Raw genomic sequence first — 23,586 nt, forward strand, 5'->3', positions numbered from 1 at the left:
AAATTCCTGCTGCAGAATATGGAGATGCTTCTATGCAAGAAGCAGATGTTGAAGATCATGTTGCTGAATCAGATCCTGTTGAGGAAATCCCTGCAAATGATCTATCCATGGAAGCTACAGATCAAGTTGCTATTCCTGTGGTTGAAAGCGGTGAAGCTTCTTCTGATGAATCTTCTCGTCTTGCAAGGACTCTGGAAGAAATTCAGAAGAGACAGGATGAGCAAAGCTCACTCAATGCTGAGTTTAGAGCTTTCATGGTGAGGCAAGATGGACACAACAATGAGGTTCAAGAGATGCTGGCCAAGATCCTGTCAAGGCTAGGGCCATCTTAGATTGAGTCTGTGTTGTTTCTTTCTTTTCGTTGCATCTGTTTTTGTGCATCTGATCTTACTTATCTTCATGTACTTCTGTACCTGATGTTTGAACTTCAATGAAATCATCTTCTTCCTCCATGTGTTTCTTTTTGTTTGTCTCTGAATCTTTTCTGTTTTTTGATGATATGACAAAAAGGGGAGAAATATGTGATAAATGATTTGATTTAATCAGTTGCTTTCACTAACAAGAACTGCAAGTTCTATATGGTTTAAGTGTTTTGCAGGTATAAAGAAGTGAAGAAAATCTTCAAAGCAAACACAAGAAGCAAAACCATAAGAAGCGTTATTCTGTAAAAAGAATAAGCTTATGGAAACTGAAGCAAGCTGAGTGCTGTCAAGCTTCAGAATCAGAAGCACTGATAATAGAATTTGATCCATATTTGTCTATTTGCTCTGACAAAATTCTATTTGCTCTGATACATTATTTTAGCCTATATGGCTCTGATACATATCATGTGTTCTAATATACATTTTATGTTCTGACTCGTTCATGCTGACTTTTGTCGTTTAGTTTTTGTTCTGTAACATTTCAGGATGTAGAGATGCTCTGATGATGCTCTGGTACATTCAACAATGTTCTGATACAAATCTAGCATGAAGTGATGTTGGTAGAAATTCAAAGCTCTGAAGCTATCCGAGGGAAGCAGAAATCAGAAGCTGTGAATGTTCTAAAGATCCAGAAAACTCAAGTTCTGAAGCTGTCTGTCATACCCCAAAATTTGCCCATACTAGTTCTCTTATTCAAATTCAAATCAAAACACAAAGCTTCAAGACACACTCTCCTAAGCAAAGATCAGAGAATTAGGGTTTGGCTTATTAAAAGGAAAAACAGTGAATCAATGGCTCCAAGGCATCTCATATGGCTCAATATATCTCGCATAATCTCCATAGCAAATATCAATTCTCATCTCAAACATGATCATAAGCTTAATAACGACCTCTAAAATCATTTTTATACTCCTGTGATTCTTTTATTTTTATTTTACTTATTTATTTAGATTTTATTCAAATAAAAGCTATGTAAATTAAGTAGAAAAAAAGTAAAGGAATCAATTTGCATGGTTTTTGTTTTGGACAAAAGAAGGTCTAACAAACACCTTGAGGGCCAAGAAATGTCATTGGTGCATGACCATGGTTTTATTTTAATTTATTTTGATATTTATTCAATATAAATCAAAATAAATTGAAATGAAATACCTAAAATTGGATTCAGCCGTGAGAACTTATTTTCCAAGCCAAAATCAAATCTCCAAATTAATAAGAACCATGTGAATGTGATTGGAAAGAATTTGTGCCAAAAATAGCAAGAATATATTATTTTTTTCATCAAATTTCCATCCAACAAAGATTTGATTTCTTTCCCATATGGTTGCCCTAATTCACTCCCCTATATATACTTAACAAGTGCAGCCAGAGGGGGACGGGAATTGAAGGAGAGAAATAGGGTTTGAAGTTCCAAAAACGTGCATGACTTAGGGCACATAAGAAATTTTCGTGAAGGGAGATTCAAGGCCTAAGCATGGTTCCAATCGATTCCTGAGGCGTCAAGTTACATGTTGGAATCAAGAGCCAAGTCTAAACGCGTCCATAATCATACATTCGCGTTCTTCATGCATATTGATATGTGAGTTCCCTAAATTCGTATTTTGTCGTGTTTAAATTCAAACTAACCGTGTATTTGTGATACTAATGTTGTTTGGAGTCTATTAGAGTCGTCGTTTATGAGTATGGATGCAGGGATCACAAATTGCCATGGCTAGGGCATGGAACTCTCATGATTCAGTTCCACTGTTTTAAGCCGTTGCAGACCAAGATAACTCCACCATTGAGTTCTCCTTGGTCCATTTAAGAGATCTGGGCTGCTCTTGGAGTTTTGTTTGTTCATCTTGTGCAGGTTCCAAAAGTGACAGCCATGGCCACGAGCTTCCCCAACAAAATCCGCGGGTATCTTCACAACAAATATCGAAGCAAAATCCGCAGGTATGCGGGTTGAAGATGATGAATAGAAGCTTGGACTCGTTGACCACGCGTGGGAGAATGTGATTCGCTGGTCAACCAACTCAGCCTCTCTCTCCTTTGGTCATTGGTTCGCGTACACTCATGTGGGCCCAGCACTGGTTTGGTCTGACTTTTCCATTCAATTACGTTATTTTATATATATATTCTATTGCAGCTTTTAAAATATCAACATAACATTGGTGGATGGTTGGCAAAAGGAGAGTTGTGGTGATCTTAGTGACAAGGGATCGAATCCCCCCTACGCCACAATTTTTCCTCAAATTCTTTTCATAATTCCTGCGCTCCTCATGCACAAGGGCACTCCGTGCAGCCTCAGCGCCAAGCCGTCAGATCTTCACCCAGTAAGATCCAACGCCCTGCAAGCTGATGGTCCACCATACTCCTCCACAAGTTCATCACATCTGATCCCAGCTAAGTTTTTTTTAAATTGTTTTTTTATTTCTATTTGCAATTCTTTTTAGTTATTTATTTATTCTTTTTTAGTTTATTATTTATTCCAAATTTCTTTTAATAATAACAAATTTTCTTTTATAATTAAAAAAATGTTTTTATATTATTTTATTGGAAACTCTATTTTTGTTATAACATTAAAAATAATTATTTTTTAAAGCTAATATTTATTTTAGGGTAACAATTTAATTTTGGCTAATTAAATTTAATTTGTGCCTTAAACCCTGATTTCTTCATGATCATTAATCACTGTTAGGTAGATGTTGTTCATTAACTTAGTATCCTTGTAGGTGTTGAGGACTTTAATACACTAACCTTTTCTTTTTTCATTCTTAATATTTTCAGGTTAATCAAAGGTTTTTCAGCCACACGCCATGCCAATCAAAAAGCTAAGTTCCGATTCTTTTTCTTAAATTTAATTTTTATTAATTGTTACATTTGCCTTATAGGTTCAACTAGAGTTTACTTGATCTGTTAAAGAAGTCCGCCTACACTCACCCCTATTATTTTTTGTCATTTTCAGAGTCAATCGAAGGTTCATGAAGATCAAAGTGTTCAGAGATGTTTAAAATTAATTATTGATTTCTCTTATTTCCGCCTTTTAATTTCCCCCATCCCCGCAGGTGTTTATTGTAATAGCGTAGGAACTTTAATTTCTGCCTTTAATCTCCGCTCATTTTAAACTGCGTGGTTAGTAATCCTAGGGAGTGCAAGATCATCAATCAAACGTTAGAACACTAACAATACAAGATTAAATATTCGAACTTAATCACGTGATTGTTGCACCCACACACCTTTAGGGTAATTCCTCTTGTTGCCTGTTGCCTTAACGATTATGTTGCCTTTAATTGTACTAAATAGTCAAGTCCCTCAATTCCGAGGATACCTAAGCAAAACAAACGTTGCCCTAAGTTCATTATCATCATCGATTATGTCCCTCGAAGTTGCCTCGGTAAAAAGATATGATGATTGTCCAATTGCTAAGGTATCCTCGCATGATGCCTAAAAAGATTAATGACTATTATATCCTTCCCTCAGACTACCTGCCCTCTTTATGGCAAGGGACAATCTTATGGCGAACGATTACTCGATGACCCTTCAATATCCAATTGAAAGACTTCCTACCCTTTATGGTATGGATAGACTCTTTCGCCCGAAAGGCTAAAAGAACGATTTTTTTTCTAAACTTAGGGTAAGTAGCTTTTAATTGCTTGCTCAATTCAAATTCAAAATTCAAACTCTTTTTCCCACTAATTTTCAAATACTTTTCAAAAAGACTACGCTTATCTACAAGCTAAAGTTCTTATCCGAATTTCTATTCATACACTACTTTTCAAACAATTCAAACATTTTCAAAGTGAGCTAAGCAATTAAGAGCCCATGGATAACCATGGATGCAAAGGGTGCCTTACACCTTCCCTTTGCATAATTACCCCCCGAACTCAGTTTTCTATTAAAAGGTTTTTCCTGTTCTTTTAGCCTTTCTGATTTAATTTGGATAAAATAAAAGTCGGTGGCGACTCTTGCTTAACCGCGACATTTCGATTATAAAAGTCAGTTCACCGTATTACAGAACTGGCGACTCTGCTGGGGATTTTTTCGATTAAAAAGAGGGGTTACCTTAGAGTTAGGATTCACTTTAATTGTTTGATTTGTTTGCTTTATATTCTAAAGGGTGTTTTGGGTATTCTGCTGTGTGAAAGATCCTACACCCGGATCTAGTGTACCTTAGGTATGTGGCATGAGACCAGGGAGGCTGTACGACATGTATCGTTATGGTTGAACTGGTGGCCACCGTTAGTGCGATGCTTTGGTTTGTCCTGATGGCCCTTGAATATGATCGAGGAGACATTTGGCTACCGCGTGGTGTCACAAACACTAATTCGCCCTTAGAACCTTAGTTGAACTTGACCTTGGCCTATAGGAAGTAGCGAGATGGCTGGCTTTGGATTCCTGACTGAAGCTGGTTGATACTCGATGCTACACTCATTGAGATTGGACTCAAGGGATGCTTTTGGCTGGCCGATTGTGCGCTATGTTGAGACAATGCCCACGAGAAAGATCAGGGATATGAGCACCGTAGAACCCGATCTTTATCTAGGACAGGTTGAACCAACTAAACTTCAGTGGGGAGTGTACTTACCTACGAACTTCACGCAAGCCTTTAAACCTAAGGGCACTTGTGTGACTTGTTTGTGCTGGCTACTAACCCTTTGGTTTTCTTGCAGGTTTTGTTAAAGACTTGTTTGCCCTCACTATTCCATGTTGTTCCTAATAAGTTGCATAACATACTAACCTTTGTTTCCTTGCAGGATTCGCTTGTAGGACATTTCATCCTCATTACCTTATGCTCTAACCCTTTTATTTCCTTGCAGGGATTGTCTGTAGGACACCTAGTCCTTATGACCTTATGCTTTACTTAATGCATTGCATCTTCATTACATCATGACATCATAACATAGCATGTTAGCTAACCCTTTCAAGGATCTTAGGGATTTAGGACACACAATTTCAGATACTCTTATCAAGGACTAAATTCCTTTCAAGGGGCAAGAGGATTTATTTTCCTCTAGCCACATACCTTCCGATTCAAAGGTTTAGCACCTGACAAGGGGCAAGAGGATTTACTTTCCTCGGGCCATGTATCTTCAAATTCAGAAGTATCCCGAATCAGAGGCGATGACCCACTCGATATGGTGAGCTCGATTCTCAAAGAAGGATGTTCAAAAACGGAATTCAGAATTCTTCAGACGAAAATGCAACCAATCTAAATTTCCTATAGATCCTTGAAAACATTACATTTGCATTCATAACATCGCATAACATGTCTCTCGTCCTTCCTCGCTGTTTATTTCAGCACAAATGGATCTCGAGCAATCAGTCATAAATCTTCAGGCTCAGAATAACCAGTTCCGAGGGATGATCCTTAACCCGGCCAAGGGGAAAGAAGAATTAAAGGCGCCCCTATTCTTGGGGTACGATTACAAGGCGAGATGTGCTTACTATTCGAACAATCCTGAGCATGATGTAAAGGATGGTAAACCGTTGAATTGTGCCATTAAAGACTTAACCATGACACTCAAATCAGGAAAGACCACGACAACCGAGTCACGACAACCGAGTCACGACAACTGAGTCACGACAACTGAGCCACGACAACTGAGTCACGACAACTGAGTCACGACAACTGAGTCACGACAACCGAATCACGACAACTGAGTCACGACAACTGAGCCACGATAATGGAATCACGACAATTGAGTCACGATAATGGAATCATGACAATTGAGTCACGATAATGGAATCATGACAATTGGGTCACGACAAACAATTCACTCATATGATCCATACGCTCAGGGCAATCGAGCCAGCAAATTCTACTCCTACTATAAATCTCAATACAAGGTGCGTGTACCATTCCAACATTCCTGGACATTACACAAACAATTGCTGGACATTAAAGAATAAGATTTAAGATCTGATCAATAACGGAGAAATCAAGTTCAACCCTCCTGGAACTCCAGTGGTGATCACCGCTCTTATGCCTAGTCATGACAAGACTGATTGACGTCTAGACGGACGAACTTTGGATCATTAGATTTACTTTCATTTGCATGTTTCTTTTCTGTTTGTTTAAACATTTGACTCATGATAGACATTATCTGTTTTAATAATCATCATCAGTGCATTGCATATGTATGTCTTGAATAAATTATTTCGCTATCACTCATTTTAAATTATGTCTTTACTTTGCATATGTTTTGTGATATTCAACTCCTGCTAAAGTTGTATACCTTTTGAGGGAGGATGACGAAAACGATACCGCAACCCCATACATTATGCTTTTGAACGGACTATGCTGACGATGTACAGGCATTGTTTCAATTCCTAAACAGTGGAGATATAAGGATGTTAATCCCTTGTCCACCCCTTTTGAGCCTAAGAAGTAGAAGTTTCTTTCTTGTGCTAATTAAAACCCATAATCATAACCTGGGGCAGGGCAGTTCTCAGTTAATTTGGCTTTGCATTCTATTTTAAGAGAAATCATTCAGTATACCTTTCGACAAAGGTTTCAACCACAAGCGTTCATCCGCACACATCAAAGAAGTGTTGGAGATGTCAATCAAGAGCCCAAAGAGGTTTCATCAATCATTAAACAAGGCAGTCAATATCTTTCAAAAAGAAAAAAATGAAAAAACATATATACAAAGAAAAGCCTGCTAAGTCAAAAATCAAAAGATGACTTGGGCAAAAAAAAAAAAAATCAAGGCATCCCGCTGACTGTAAGTTCAAAATAGACAGTTCAGGCAAAAGTTAGGGATATCAAAAAGATGAAAAAAGAAGTCAATAAATTCCTGAACAACACGATGTTATGACTACCAAAAGGAAGAAGTGACTGCCATCTCAAAAGTTCTCTTTGCTTGTGAACCATCATCATTATCAAAGGTACAAATCCAAAGTCTCTTGGAACCTGAATGCATAAGTTGAATTAACTGAGCTTAGGACTGAAGATCATCACGAAGAGGGGTGGGTACAAATAAACTTTGAGCCATTATCCTTTGTTTCTTAAACCGCGAACCAAGCCACGTTACAACCCTTGAAAGTCCTAACTGAAGCATGGTTAGTTCGAAAGCATACTGTCACCACAAAGGTATCCCGACTCCTTAAGGTTTACTACAAATGTTAAGTTGATATCCTGTTTTTACAAACATCACGTTGTTACAAATATCATGTTTTTTTTTACGAACATCACACTTTTACATCTCTTGTCTTAATGCTTTTTCAAAAACTCAAGACAGACGTATGCATTGCATCTCATGAATTCATTATTAAACATATTCTGCTACATAATTTCAAATGTTAGCATCAGAAAGAACTTGCACAGGGTATAACTAATGACTGGAAGTCATCCCGATAGACAAGATTACTCCGAGAAGCAACGTCTCCTACGTATACAAGGGGAATGGTACGTTCGCTCAATCAATCAGGGGCAATCAAGTCAAGATTCGAAGAATCTCTCAAATGCCAAAAAGTCAAAGGCATACATCCCAAGTGGGTGTCAAACTATTTCCCGATCAATCTGGAGCAATCAAGTCAAGATTCCGAGAATCTCTCAAGGATGCCAAAGCAATCAGGGGCATCATCATAAGTTTATAATTGCTAGGGGCATGTCACCCATAGTGCACATCTCACGAAGTCCTTGCGAGGCGAATCTTTCCAAATTCCCTAATATCTGGGGCAAATCTATGCAAGTCCAGTTTGACATCTTCGATCAATACTCATTGGCATGTTCTAATCAACACAGATCCAGGAATGGCAAGTGCTATAATACTGGGGGCAACTCTCAAGAAACCCATGTCCCCCCACAGAGCCAGGTTCATAAAATCACATCCCCACAGAGCAATCCTTTAAGAAGATATCTTCAAACATACTCGTCACAATAAAGGCATGGCTCCCCAACACGGTTTGCATCCCTATTTTCTCTGTATCCCAATCAGAGAATATCAAGTTACTGATCACCCCAAGCAGGAATCATAAACCCCCAGTTGAGCATCTTCAAGACGAAACCAGATATCAAAACTACAACGAAACAGAGGCTTACTCTCCCAGTCAAGACTACATCATAAAGCATATTCACATTCATACCTTGCATACATTACCTCATAAAAATTCATACATAACATACGAAGCTTCTCATTCATTTTGAGAGACTCATTATGTAATCCATGCATCATGACATTGCATAAATTTAATCTTACCTTTTGCAGAATACAGGTACAGACAAACGAACGAAAACTCCAACTTTCCAAGGTCTAATTCATCTACCACGAACGGTAATGACACGATCATTTTCAAAGATCTAATTCAGCTACCACGAACGGTACTGACACGGTCAATGCTCCAAGGTCTAATTCATCTACCACGAACGGTAATGACACGATCATCTTCAAGATCTAATTCAGCTACTACGAACGGTACTGACACGGTCAATGCTCGAAGATCTAATTCGGTTACCACGAACGGTACTGACACGATCAAGCGATCAGAGGTCTAATTCTAGCATCACGAACGGTGTGGACACGATCACTGACCTTCCCAGTCTAATTCAGTTACTACGAACGGTGCTGACACGACAAGAGAATCTAATTCTACCATCACGAACGATGTAGACACGATTATCTCTCCAAGATCTAATTCGGTTACTACGAACGGTGCTGACACGATCGACCTCTAAAGAATCTAATTCTATCATCACGAACGGTGTAGACACGATCATCTTTCCAAGATCTAATTCAGATACTACGAACGGTACTGACACGATCAAATCTCAGAGATCTAATTCCATCATCACGAACGGTGTGGACACGATCAACTGCTTCTAAAGTCTAATTCGGTTACTACAAACGGTGCTGACACGACAAGAGAGCTAATTCTATCATCATGAACGATGTAGACGCGATCATCTTTCCAAGATCTAATTCAGATACTACGAACGGTACTGACACGATCAAATCTCAGAGATCTAATTCCATCATCACGAACGGTGTGGACACGATCAACTGCTTCTAAAGTCTAATTCGGTTACTACAAACGGTGCTGACACGACAAGAGAGCTAATTCTATCATCATGAACGATGTAGACGCGATCATCTTTCCGAGATCTAATTCAAGTATTACGAATGGTACTGACACGATCAACTCTCAAAGATCTAATTCATTTACTACGAACAGTAATGACCCGATCAACACTCAAACAACTACCTCTCAAAACACTCCAAACATGATCGAATGCATGATTTACTGGATGGCATCTTCAAGCCCATCCCCGTCATACACCTGGATGGCATCTTCAAGCCCATCTCTGACAAAAGTCCCTTCATCATCAGCAAGGGCAAATTTCTTGGTATTCTAGTGTTCAATCCTCTTCTACCTTCAGATTCCGACAGGCGCACATGCCAGTCTACATCTTCAGATATAAGAAAATTGAACAGGGGCAGCTGTCATACCCCAAAATTTGCCCATACTAGTTCTCTTATTCAAATTCAAATCAAAACACAAAGCTTCAAGACACACTCTCCTAAGCAAAGATCAGAGAATTAGGGTTTGGCTTATTAAAAGGAAAAACAGTGAATCAATGGCTCCAAGGCATCTCATATGGCTCAATATATCTCGCATAATCTCCATAGCAAATATCAATTCTCATCTCAAACATGATCATAAGCTTAATAACGACCTCTAAAATCATTTTTATACTCCTGTGATTCTTTTATTTTTATTTTACTTATTTATTTAGATTTTATTCAAATAAAAGCTATGTAAATTAAGTAGAAAAAAAGTAAAGGAATCAATTTGCATGGTTTTTGTTTTGGACAAAAGAAGGTCTAACAAACACCTTGAGGGCCAAGAAATGTCATTGGTGCATGACCATGGTTTTATTTTAATTTATTTTGATATTTATTCAATATAAATCAAAATAAATTGAAATGAAATACCTAAAATTGGATTCAGCCGTGAGAACTTATTTTCCAAGCCAAAATCAAATCTCCAAATTAATAAGAACCATGTGAATGTGATTGGAAAGAATTTGTGCCAAAAATAGCAAGAATATATTATTTTTTTCATCAAATTTCCATCCAACAAAGATTTGATTTCTTTCCCATATGGTTGCCCTAATTCACTCCCCTATATATACTTAACAAGTGCAGCCAGAGGGGGACGGGAATTGAAGGAGAGAAATAGGGTTTGAAGTTCCAAAAACGTGCATGACTTAGGGCACATAAGAAATTTTCGTGAAGGGAGATTCAAGGCCTAAGCATGGTTCCAATCGATTCCTGAGGCGTCAAGTTACATGTTGGAATCAAGAGCCAAGTCTAAACGCGTCCATAATCATACATTCGCGTTCTTCATGCATATTGATATGTGAGTTCCCTAAATTCGTATTTTGTCGTGTTTAAATTCAAACTAACCGTGTATTTGTGATACTAATGTTGTTTGGAGTCTATTAGAGTCGTCGTTTATGAGTATGGATGCAGGGATCACAAATTGCCATGGCTAGGGCATGGAACTCTCATGATTCAGTTCCACTGTTTTAAGCCGTTGCAGACCAAGATAACTCCACCATTGAGTTCTCCTTGGTCCATTTAAGAGATCTGGGCTGCTCTTGGAGTTTTGTTTGTTCATCTTGTGCAGGTTCCAAAAGTGACAGCCATGGCCACGAGCTTCCCCAACAAAATCCGCGGGTATCTTCACAACAAATATCGAAGCAAAATCCGCAGGTATGCGGGTTGAAGATGATGAATAGAAGCTTGGACTCGTTGACCACGCGTGGGAGAATGTGATTCGCTGGTCAACCAACTCAGCCTCTCTCTCCTTTGGTCATTGGTTCGCGTACACTCATGTGGGCCCAGCACTGGTTTGGTCTGACTTTTCCATTCAATTACGTTATTTTATATATATATTCTATTGCAGCTTTTAAAATATCAACATAACATTGGTGGATGGTTGGCAAAAGGAGAGTTGTGGTGATCTTAGTGACAAGGGATCGAATCCCCCCTACGCCACAATTTTTCCTCAAATTCTTTTCATAATTCCTGCGCTCCTCATGCACAAGGGCACTCCGTGCAGCCTCAGCGCCAAGCCGTCAGATCTTCACCCAGTAAGATCCAACGCCCTGCAAGCTGATGGTCCACCATACTCCTCCACAAGTTCATCACATCTGATCCCAGCTAAGTTTTTTTTAAATTGTTTTTTTATTTCTATTTGCAATTCTTTTTAGTTATTTATTTATTCTTTTTTAGTTTATTATTTATTCCAAATTTCTTTTAATAATAACAAATTTTCTTTTATAATTAAAAAAAATGTTTTTATATTATTTTATTGGAAACTCGATTTTTGTTATAACATTAAAAATAATTATTTTTTAAAGCTAATATTTATTTTAGGGTAACAATTTAATTTTGGCTAATTAAATTTAATTTGTGCCTTAAACCCTGATTTCTTCATGATCATTAATCACTGTTAGGTAGATGTTGTTCATTAACTTAGTATCCTTGTAGGTGTTGAGGACTTTAATACACTAACCTTTTCTTTTTTCATTCTTAATATTTTCAGGTTAATCAAAGGTTTTTCAGCCACACGCCATGCCAATCAAAAAGCTAAGTTCCGATTCTTTTTCTTAAATTTAATTTTTATTAATTGTTACATTTGCCTTATAGGTTCAACTAGAGTTTACTTGATCTGTTAAAGAAGTCCGCCTACACTCACCCCTATTATTTTTTGTCATTTTCAGAGTCAATCGAAGGTTCATGAAGATCAAAGTGTTCAGAGATGTTTAAAATTAATTATTGATTTCTCTTATTTCCGCCTTTTAATTTCCCCCATCCCCGCAGGTGTTTATTGTAATAGCGTAGGAACTTTAATTTCTGCCTTTAATCTCCGCTCATTTTAAACTGCGTGGTTAGTAATCCTAGGGAGTGCAAGATCATCAATCAAACGTTAGAACACTAACAATACAAGATTAAATATTCGAACTTAATCACGTGATTGTTGCACCCACACACCTTTAGGGTAATTCCTCTTGTTGCCTGTTGCCTTAACGATTATGTTGCCTTTAATTGTACTAAATAGTCAAGTCCCTCAATTCCGAGGATACCTAAGCAAAACAAACGTTGCCCTAAGTTCATTATCATCATCGATTATGTCCCTCGAAGTTGCCTCGGTAAAAAGATATGATGATTGTCCAATTGCTAAGGTATCCTCGCATGATGCCTAAAAAGATTAATGACTATTATATCCTTCCCTCAGACTACCTGCCCTCTTTATGGCAAGGGACAATCTTATGGCGAACGATTACTCGATGACCCTTCAATATCCAATTGAAAGACTTCCTACCCTTTATGGTATGGATAGACTCTTTCGCCCGAAAGGCTAAAAGAACGATTTTTTTTCTAAACTTAGGGTAAGTAGCTTTTAATTGCTTGCTCAATTCAAATTCAAAATTCAAACTCTTTTTCCCACTAATTTTCAAATACTTTTCAAAAAGACTACGCTTATCTACAAGCTAAAGTTCTTATCCGAATTTCTATTCATACACTACTTTTCAAACAATTCAAACATTTTCAAAGTGAGCTAAGCAATTAAGAGCCCATGGATAACCATGGATGCAAAGGGTGCCTTACACCTTCCCTTTGCATAATTACCCCCCGAACTCAGTTTTCTATTAAAAGGTTTTTCCCGTTCTTTTAGCCTTTCTGATTTAATTTGGATAAAATAAAAGTCGGTGGCGACTCTTGCTTAACCGCGACATTTCGATTATAAAAGTCAGTTCACCGTATTACACTGTCCTAAATGGAAGCAGAAATCAGAAGCTGTGAATGTTCTGAAGATCAAAGAAATTCAAGTTCTGAAGCTGTCCTAGATGGAAGCAGGAATCAGAAGTTGTGAATGTTCTGATGATCAAAGAAATTCAAGTTCTGAAGCTGTCCTAAATGGAAGCAGGAATCAGAAGCTATGAGTGTTCTAGGGATCTAAAGAAATTCAAGTTCTGAAGCTGTCCAATGGAAGCAGAAGTCAGAAGCTATGAATTCTCTGAAGACAGAAGCTTATGTGATCGTCTCTACCGAAATAATCAGGGAAGTCTTTTATTAAAGTTCTTCGAGTATTTATTTCAGGGGGAGATTATTTATCTCAGGGGGAGATTGTTAATCTCAGGGGGAGACATATTCACATGCTTATGCTATAGCTGTGTAATTTGTCTTTTGCCGACTGCTCTTTCTGATCGCAAATTCATATCATTTATATATGTTTTTGTCATCATCAAAAAGGGGGAGATTGTTAGAACAAGATTTGTTCTGATCAATTATCTTAGTTTTGATGATAACAATAATATGAATTTTGCTTAAGATAATATGGTACTCTAATCCATTGCAATTTCCTTTTCAGGAAATATATAAAGAGTATGCATAATTCAGCGCTCAGAAGCTTTGTCTCAAAGGGTTCAGCATGCAACATCAGAACATGGTCTGGCAAGACATCAGAAGATGGTCGAAGCAGAATCAGAACATGGGTCTATGGAAGCATCAGAAGAACATGAGATCAGAAGCACTGAAGTTCTGATGGTATCACGCTCAGAAGCACTTCAAGGTCAGAAGATCAGAAGATGCTTTGCACCAAGCTGTTTGACTCTGATGATATTCAAACGTTGTATTCACAAACATCAGATCAGAAGGAAGTACAAGTGGCAGGCTACGCTGACTGACAAAAGGAACGTTAGAAGCTATTAAAGGCAACGTCAGTAGACACAGCGTGAACAAGGCTCGAGGTAGTTGACAAAAGCGTATAACATTAAATGCGATGCTGTACGGAACACGCAAAGCATTAAATGCACTCAACGGTCATCTTCTCCAACGCCTATAAATATGAAGTTCTGATGAGAAGCAAAAAAAAAAAACGAACAAACACAATTTCTGTGAATATTAACTTGCTGAAACACTGTTCTATTCAAAGCTCAGAATCTTCATCTTCATCAAAGCTCACTACATTGCTGTTGTAATATATTAGTGAGATTAAGCTTAAACGTTAAGAGAAATATCACAGTTTGTGATTATAGCTTTTAAGAAGCAATTGTAATACTCTTAGAATTGATTACATTAAGTTGTAAGGAACTAGAGTGATCGTGTGGATCAGAATACTCTAGGAAGTCTTAGAGGTTATCTAAGCAGGTTGTAACTAGAGTGATCGTGTGGATCAGAATACTCTAGAAAGTCTTAGAGGGTATCTAAGCAGTTGTTCCTGGAGTGATCAGTGTGTGATCAGAAGACTCTGGAAGACTTAGTTGCTGACTAAGTGGAGAACCATTGTAATCCATGCGATTAGTGGATTAAATCCTCAGTTGAGGTAAATCATCTCTGCGGGGGTGGACTGGAGTAGTTTAGTTAACAACGAACCAGGATAAAAATAACTGTGCAATTTATTTTTATCGGTCAAGTTTTTAAAGCTACACTTATTCAAACCCCCCCTTTCTAAGTGTTTTTCTATCCTTCAACATGGTCCATGGAAACGTAAAATATCTATCTATCTATCTATATTTTTTATTATTAATTAAATTTTATTTATCTTCAATTTTATTAGGCTTAATTGCAACTTTAGTCCTCCTATTTTGTCTTTTTCTTGATTTTGATCCCTCTATTTTAAAAATCACTATTTTAGTCCCTTTTTTAAGTTTTCTGTGCAATTTTCGTCCCCCTATTTTGCTTTTTTCTGCAAAATTAGTCCCTATTTCTGTCTCTTTTTCAAGAGAAAATTCAGAAGGGGACCAAAATCGTGATTTTAAAAATGGAGGGACCAAAATCGAAAAAAAGACAAAATAGAGGGACCAAAGTTGCAATTAAACCTTTTTATTATTAATTAAATTTTATTTTTAATCTGCAACAGTTTATATGGAGGCCATATATCAACTATCCGCCCCTAGATAATAACGACCACACAATGTGGAATGCAACCGTGCCGATCATATGCTTCTGGATTGTCGAATGGCAGCAATCTGATAGGGTAAAGTTGCAGTTTGGGTTCCACCAAGAAGTACCGCCCCAACCACGTTGCTTAAAAGAACACCATGAAATGACGATGAAAGAATCATGGAATACTCCGTATACTCGATTGTACCGCAGTGAGCACCAAAAATGGAGAAATGTGGTGAGATATTGCCTGACTGGACCTACGGTTGACCTACAGTCTGTGCCAACTCACGAATATATGAATTGGTATAGATCTTTGCCGTTTACGCACGCTTCTGCATATCAATGGCTCAATGATCCACGTACTCAACCTTCCTCTTCCCAGATGCCACCTACCCAACCACAAACATTCAACAACCCACCATTCTCACAACCCTCCTCGTCAAACATATACGACCAACCATCCCAAAATTACCAAACACAACAACAACAACAATCCTCATACAATCCGACCCAACACCGAACTCAGTACACCCCATCGCAACAAACAGATAACCCTTTCCAAACACCACAACAACCAATACAATTCATGTACCAACATACACAAGAACAATACCTCCGTCCACCCCTCCAAGACACTCCAATCTCTAACCCCAACTTCACCCAAACGTACTCAACACAACATCCATCTAGCTCAAATTACTCGGACTGTTATGTTGCGACCGTAGACTCCACTTATCCCACCTCAACAACACATCAATCAACCACCGCCTTTCCAACAAATATGGACTTCGAAAATTTCAACCTTTTTGAAATTTTCCCAAACGAGGTCCCTATTTGTGGTACATCTTCATTCCGGCAAACATCTGAACCCCCTCCCATGCCGCCCGCAGAAGATCAACAACCCCGCCGAAGCACGCGTACAATTATACCTGCAAGGTGTTATACCGAAACTCACCTGTATCCACAACCAGAAGATCATAATCATGACAGACAAAATTAGTTTTTTTTATCGCATTATCATGGTGTAATATTGTTGAATAAAAAGTAATAAAAGTAATTTTTACTTTTAAATTACAATTCTATTGTTTTTGTTATTAAATATTAATTAATAATATAAATTTATATATTATAATTATATTATTATTAACTATAAATTTAATACAATATTTTAAATAAATTAATTTTAATGAACAAATTTAAATTTTTTTAAATAATTAAAATAATTAAATTATAATTATTTAATCATTATATATAATAACTATAATTTTAAAAAAATAATTAAAATTAAATATAATACAAAAAACGAAAAAAAAAAAAAATTAATTGGTGCCCTCCCTTTGAAATGGCGGCCTCATGAAAGCCTTTATATGACCTCCATTCAAAACGGCGGCCACCTACTGCGCCAGAAAAAAAAATTAAAAAATTTTGAAAAGTGCCAAAAAGATAGCATTTTGGGACATAATTTTGGGAGGATGGCATTTTGGAATTTTATTTTCAAAGGGGTGGCATGCAGTTCAAAAATCCGAGAAACATTGTGAATATATCCTACTCTAGAAAATTAAAGGTATGCGGTGCAGGGATAACTCCCCAAATAATTTTAGAGTAATTATTAGTACTATATTATATTAATTGCTGCTCTGACACTATTTTCGTCTTACACTCGTTTCGTACGTTGATTCCTCTCCTACTTTAAAATTAATAGTATAGAAAAATTTTATGTTTTAGCTTTATTTTTTTTCTAAAGAAGGAGACACCCATACATGCCTCCAGCTAAAAATGGTACCACATAGAAAGAAGCTAACAACTAATAAAATACTATTTTGATATATAATTATTAATTAAAGAAGGTGTGAGAACCCATAAGTAAAATACTCAAAAGTCCATATTTTATATAGGAGGCAAGTCAATATCAACACACCCATCATTAAGATATATAAATTCTTTCTTCATAAGTTAGTTGTGTGTTGTACTAGCATTTTGTTTGCAATTAAAACCATACACCAAACTCAACATTTTTACTAAAATAAACAAATTTTATTACATCTAACAAACTTCATACAATACAACATAACTAGGTACAACTATTGAAGCATGTTTATTGGAGCACGTTGAATAAGATACGTGTGAAAATGAGTAATTCATAAGAGAAACATTTATGTGGTACATGTGTAAGCTATTAAAACTGTGAGTCCTAAATTGGCAAAGAAAGCCAAATATGAAATCAAAAGCGAAGTCAAATTGGTTCTACAGAACTTTTTCACATGGTCACATATTGGAGTCCAACCCACATGATCTTCTCCATACTGTCCCACAAATCCAACGGCTGTGGCTGCTGCACATCCAGCTATCAACAACACCGTCATCACCTAATCATAATGTATCATAACAAACATGTCATAATATAAGTTAAACTCTCCTAATTTAAATAAATAAGATTTTCTAATAAACAAATTAAACTTACCAAATCAAACAAAAATAGGAAGAAATAGTAATCCTTTAGTTGATGTTTTTGTTGCCTCCTCTTCAAAAGATTGAATATGAGTAATAACACAGACAAGAAACAGACTACACTATTTGCAGCAACAAAGAACCTAGTCACAATAAAAAAAATTTTTAAAAAAAATACATTTTTTTGTTTATGTAGATTAAAAAGAAAAATGGGTTGTGATGAAAATGAGGGTTACTTGAGAGATGAAGAGTAATAAAAGTGAGCTTCGAACTGAAAAGTGTACAGCGTAACGGTTTGGTTGTTGGTGACGGTAACAAGAATTGAAACTGCTGTGAGGATAATGACTAAGATTCTGAGGATGTTTTGGGCCATCATGAAAGCTGTATGATGTTTTTGTGAGGATAAGGTTGTGATTGAGGTGGATGAAGATGAAGATTTGGGTTCCATCTTGAAGGAATCTTTGGAATCAGCCATAGTTAAGAATAGAGGAATTGGAAGAAAATGACAGAAAAAAAACAGGTGGAAATTGAGGCAGAGAGTTAAGAATTTCACTAACTTTTATAGGAGAGAAGTAAAGTGAAAAAGACAAAAAAGAAGAGAGAGTGAAATGAAATTGATGAGGAACGTTGCTCGCATTTAAGAGAAGATGTTGAATCTGGATTAGCTGATTTTAGAGTGGGAAAGAGCATGAATTTTTCTCAATGTAGACCGTTAGATAAATCTGATGTTTCAGATTTGACCACGTGTTTAGTTTTTAATTTTATACAAAAGTAGAAATGAAAATGAAAAAGAAAAAGAAAAACAAAATGATGGAAACGGTGGCGAGTTTCAGAACTGCGGAGGCTAGATGCTAGGTGCGATTATGGGCGCCGTCTAAGGTGCGCGGCCTTCATAGGTCTCTCACCGTGAGAGACCATTTTTTCCTTTTTTTTTTTTTTTCAAATGAACAAGAGCCGTTAGATTAGCTGTCCCTAATGGTCACTCACTTCACTAACACACACCATATCACCACCATCCCTTACACCTTTTGCAAACGTACAACACACCTTTCTTCACCATCCTTCTTCCACTGTGTCCTTCTTCCATTGTCCTTCTTCATTTCTTTTTCTGCAGCCATTACTCTTCTGTGTTTTATTTTTCTGAAACCATTTTCTTCTTCATTTTCTTTTTGCGCTCCCTTCTGATTTCTTCTTCATTTCTCCCATTTTCGATCCTCTTCCATTAACGATTTGTGTCTGAAGCAAGTTTTTTGTGCGTAGCAAAAGTAACAGATATTGAGTTAAAGATGGATGGTGGTGACGTTATTGGCCATGGAGTAATGCAAGATAACTCTGTAAGTCAATTTTCAAACAATCTTATCTTGTGGTTGTAACCCTAATTGATGGTTGATTTACTATTTAGTTATTTATATTTTTTTAGGAAGCACACGATGGGATTTTTCATGAGAATGGTCGTGTTAACGATGACGGTGAACTGGATTTTGTTAGTGATGGATGCTTGGATGATGTTGAATATGACAACAGAGTTGTTGATGAAGATTCTGAGTTTGAAGATGTTGAATACTATGATGAAGATGCGGAAGATAATGAATTTTACGGATGTGAATACGATGATGAAGATGGAGATGATGATTGCGAATTAGATGGTGATGATTATGATGACGAGATAGGTTCCGGTTATGTTAGTGGACACGAATATTGGAATACAGATTCAAACGACGGTGGAATTTCTGGGGAAGGATCGGAATGGGGTTCGGACAGATTGAATGAATCGATATCTTCAGATCAACTTCCAGACGAATCATTTGTTGTTGACGAGTTTGACGACATTGCAAATATGGACATGTTTAACTTGCAATGTGATGATGTTTCGAAGCTGCAATTTGGAAGTCTGAAAATAGCTTACACATGGTACTGTTGGTTTGCAAAGATGAACGGTTTTGCAGTCCGTAAAGGTCAAGTTATTAGAAAAAAGAGTGGAGATGTTACTCAACAAACATTTCTTTGTAACCTTGCAGGATTTAGGCAAAACAAAGTAGATAATCGCAAACGTGGTCCGAGGCACGAAACCCGGTGTGGATGTGAAGCAAAAATTCGGGTTCATATTGATATAATTTCACACCGTTGGTATGTCACAGTTTTTACCTTTGAGCACAATCATGCAATGTTAAAGGAGAAGCACTGCAGGCTGTTGGCAGGTAATAGGAAGCTTAGTAAGTCAGATAAGATGCAAATTAAGAATTTTGGGAATGCCGGAATCAAAGTAACTCAAATGATTGGTTCATTCGCTAATGCTGCCGGGGGGTATGATAAGGTAGGATTTTTGAAGAAGGATGTACATAATCAAATTGCAAGACAAAGGAAAGAGATGTCTTCTGATGCTAAAGGTGCTGTCAGGTATCTTATTGATCTTCGTGTAATAGATCCATTGATGCTTGTTGCACACACGGTGGGTGCAGATGGAACGTTGCAAAACCTATTTTGGAGCGACGGTGAGAGTCAAAAGAATTATGAACTGTTTGGTGATGTGCTTGCTTTTGATGCTACATACAAGAAAAATAAGTACAGGTGCCCATTTGTTGTTTTTTCTGGTGTTAATCACCACAACCAGACGATTATATTTGCTACTGCCATAGTTTCAAATGAGGTTGAAGGGACATATGTATGGTTGCTGGAGCAGTTTTTGGTTGCAATGAAAGGTAAGACACCTTTATCTGTAATAACGGACGGTGATGTTGCTATGAGAAATGCAATCAGGAAAGTCTTTCCCAACAGTTACCACAGGTTATGTGCATGGCATCTCCTACGAAATGCAATTTCCAACATTAGCAATCCCAATTTCATCCCTGTTTTCAAAAAATTAATGCTTGGTGATCACGATGTTTGGAAATTTGAGAGTATGTGGAATGAAATGTTAGATAGGTTTGGGTTAGAAGATAATAATTGGATCAATGAATTGTACCAGAAAAGGAAGATGTGGGCAACAGCTCATATTAGGGGAAATTTCTTTGCAGGAATAAGAACGACATCGCGGTGCGAAGCATTTCATAGTCATATGGGACAGTTTGTACACTCGAAGATGAATATGACTGATTTTGTTAAGCAGTTCCATAGGTGTGTGGCATATTTTCGATTTAGAGAGGTTCAAGCTGATTTTGAATCCCAATATGGACAGGCAGTGTTGCATACCAATCTTAGGGCGCTTGAGAGGTCAGCATCAAAGCACTGGACAAAAGAGATATTTGAAATGGTACGATCTGTTATGAAAAAGGTAACCTTAACATCTGTATTAGATATTCAAGATATGGCATCAGTTACCATTTATGCGGTGACAAAATACAGAGACGAAGGGCATGGATGGCGTGTTTCCCACTGTCCATCGAATAACGATTTCAGATGCTCGTGTCTTAGAATGGAATCCATTGGGATTCCTTGTGAGCACATTGTTGCTGTGATGGTTTATCTTAATATTGTAGAATTTCCTGAGAATCTTGTGCTGAATCGTTGGTCATTATATGCGAAGGAGTCTATTAGTGGAAGTTATGAAGATGGTTCCCACTACTGGGATTCACATTTGGTTGCTAGACACGCTACTTTGGTGAATCTTAGTAAGGAGGTCGCTGACTTGTCATATATGGATGTTGATGATTACAAAAAATATTTAGAATATCTGACTAATGAACTTTGTAGGCTTAAATCGAAGTACAACAATGAAGATGTTCCAGATAACATACATGTTGAAGAGGAGTTGGTGAATATACTTAACCCTTCATGTTCAAGAAGCAAGGGTTGTGGACCAGGTACTGTTGGTACATCAGAGAGACCCAGGCGGACACAGACGTGTGGGATATGCGGTGCAGCTGGTCACAACAGAAGATGCTGCCCTACTCTTGGAGCAGATGGAGAGCCTCCTGCAGATAGTTCTTTACAATCAGCATCTGTAAGGTTAAGTAATGACTATGGATTTTCAGTTTGAAATTCAGTGAAGTGATGAAGCAATGCCAAAATGATGTTATGCTGCTTGTTTGGCAAGGAAGGTTTCTGTTAAGAATGGGTTAAGAATGGGAATGTGGTGAAGTAAGAGGTGGTATTCGTAGTTTATTGTATTGGATAATATAATTGGCAGTTATACTGATTTTGTAATTTTGGGTGCTGTGTTGCAAATGTGGGATTTGTTTTGTAATAGGCATTTGGTATGCTTATTGTAACAGACATTGTGTCTTGTTAGTTTTAATATATCCAAGGCTGGAAGTTGATGTAACTGAAGAAGTGAATTGCTGTAATTTTATCCTAAAGCACGTTGAAATTCATCTATTGTTGTATTGTAATTTCCCTAATTCAACATAATATATTTCATAAATTAATCAACAATGTTGTAAATATTACTTAGATAGAGTAAATTCATACTGTATTATTTGTGATAAAAATACAATGCACAATTTTGATTATGAAACCAGCCAAATTAAATTAAAATAGAACAGCACCAAAATTTCTAAAGCAGTACAAATAAATAGGATTGCTTACCTGTACTATTTCAAAACTTTGGTACCTTTGGTGCAATATGAAAATGCAAAAATAAATAGCATAATTTTTCAATTCAATGGAACATAACAATTAAAGGTGCATCAACATAATTTAAATATTCTTCATGTTACATTTCTATTTTCCAATATCAGGTGCATCAACATAGTTTCAGTGGCAGCTACTATTATATCATCACTTTCCTCTAATCAAATGCTTTGGTGCAAGCACAGAAGCCTTAGGTGCAACCATTCAAACCGCTCCTTCAACAGCATTCGCTGCAGCCTACAGTTCAATCCACTGCCAATTACTTCACATAATGCGTTGTTGTTATTTGCCATCATCAATATATCCACACCCAAGGACACAACAACTAGCACATAACAATGTAAGTAACAGAAAGCAGCAAAGGGCGGTCCAAATTACACAAAACTGCATAAAGCAGCAAGCAAATTATCCTAAAAATATATTACAGACAATCATAGTAGTAGTTTCAATCAACAAAACATGGTCCACGCAGCCATCCAAATATCCAAACAAATGGCCACCGCACATTCCCATTGTCTAAGTCGCGGTTGTCATAACTTTCCAGTATTCCTTCGACTTCCGAATGAGCTCGTTGTTGCAGTCGTTATGGTTTCCCATAAGCAAACGCATAGTTACGGCCATCCTTGTGACAATCTCATTCATCTGGAAGTGAAATGTGAAATAGTTAACAAAGATTATTTTCGGGGTTAAATGGTGATAATTTATTGTAAACACAACACATCAGAATTGCCATATAATCATACCACACCAAGAGTGTTGCTTGTGAAGTTGTTCTGCATGTTCATCCACTCTACCACCCATAGTGCAGAGCTGTCGCTGCCAATACAACACAACGGGTTCAGTTTGACCAATTGTATATGGAAAGTGATTGTCGATTGGAAGAAATTTGATACCTGGTTCCACAGTTTGGGATCCCCCTTGCCTCCACAATATCCCAGTATTCAAAGTCCGTCATCACGTGGAGTGAGAATGAACTTTCATACACCGTTTCCACCAGCTTATTTAGCGCAGCTCCCTGATAAATTAAGAAGATATAGCTTATTATAGCTTCTTTTCTCAAACATGTGATTATAAAATTCACTTATACTCACGATGTTTCTGATGGTGGACCTTCTTTCTGCGACCACGTCCTCGGTCAGGTGCGAGTCCAAATGATAGATCTTGCGATCATCTAATGAAATGACCATGAGGTACCAGTGTCCACGCTGGTCTTCTACTGGGACATAAATCTATAACGTATATCAAATTTTTGAACAAATCCGTTAATT

General features: G+C 37.2%; 2 protein-coding genes across 2 annotated transcripts; one reads left to right on the top strand and one right to left on the bottom strand.

Annotated features, from left to right (window-relative positions):
* Positions 1-17,313: 17,313 nt before the first annotated feature.
* Positions 17,314-18,374, bottom strand: LOC131612249 (CASP-like protein 1F2). The gene is made up of 3 exons (XM_058884062.1): positions 17,986-18,374; positions 17,763-17,892; positions 17,314-17,667 (listed from the first exon to the last, which is right to left on the bottom strand). The coding sequence occupies exons 1-3, from the start codon at positions 18,222-18,224 to the stop codon at positions 17,455-17,457; spliced, it is 582 nt and encodes a 193-aa protein (XP_058740045.1). The 5' UTR covers positions 18,225-18,374; the 3' UTR covers positions 17,314-17,454.
* A 661-nt stretch (positions 18,375-19,035) lies between these two features.
* Positions 19,036-21,725, top strand: LOC131614561 (protein FAR1-RELATED SEQUENCE 5-like). The gene is made up of 2 exons (XM_058886130.1): positions 19,036-19,083; positions 19,170-21,725. The coding sequence occupies exons 1-2, from the start codon at positions 19,036-19,038 to the stop codon at positions 21,723-21,725; spliced, it is 2,604 nt and encodes an 867-aa protein (XP_058742113.1).
* The last annotated feature ends 1,861 nt before the right edge of the window (positions 21,726-23,586 follow it).

Source organism: Vicia villosa, linkage group LG6 (assembly GCF_029867415.1).
Source record: "Vicia villosa cultivar HV-30 ecotype Madison, WI linkage group LG6, Vvil1.0, whole genome shotgun sequence".
Lineage (NCBI taxonomy): Eukaryota > Viridiplantae > Streptophyta > Magnoliopsida > Fabales > Fabaceae > Vicia > Vicia villosa.

Excerpts from the sequence above, each read along its gene's own strand:
- LOC131612249 (XM_058884062.1), bottom strand. The coding sequence starts at position 18,224 with ATGGCTGATTCCAAAGATTCCTTCAAGATGGAACCCAAATCTTCATCT. Across the intron at positions 17,893-17,985 it reads TATTACTCTTCATCTCTCAA|GTTCTTTGTTGCTGCAAATA; the intron begins GTAACCCTCATT and ends TATTGTGACTAG. Across the intron at positions 17,668-17,762 it reads TCCTATTTTTGTTTGATTTG|GTGATGACGGTGTTGTTGAT; the intron begins GTAAGTTTAATT and ends CATTATGATTAG.
- LOC131614561 (XM_058886130.1), top strand. The coding sequence starts at position 19,036 with ATGGATGGTGGTGACGTTATTGGCCATGGAGTAATGCAAGATAACTCT. Across the intron at positions 19,084-19,169 it reads GAGTAATGCAAGATAACTCT|GAAGCACACGATGGGATTTT; the intron begins GTAAGTCAATTT and ends ATATTTTTTTAG.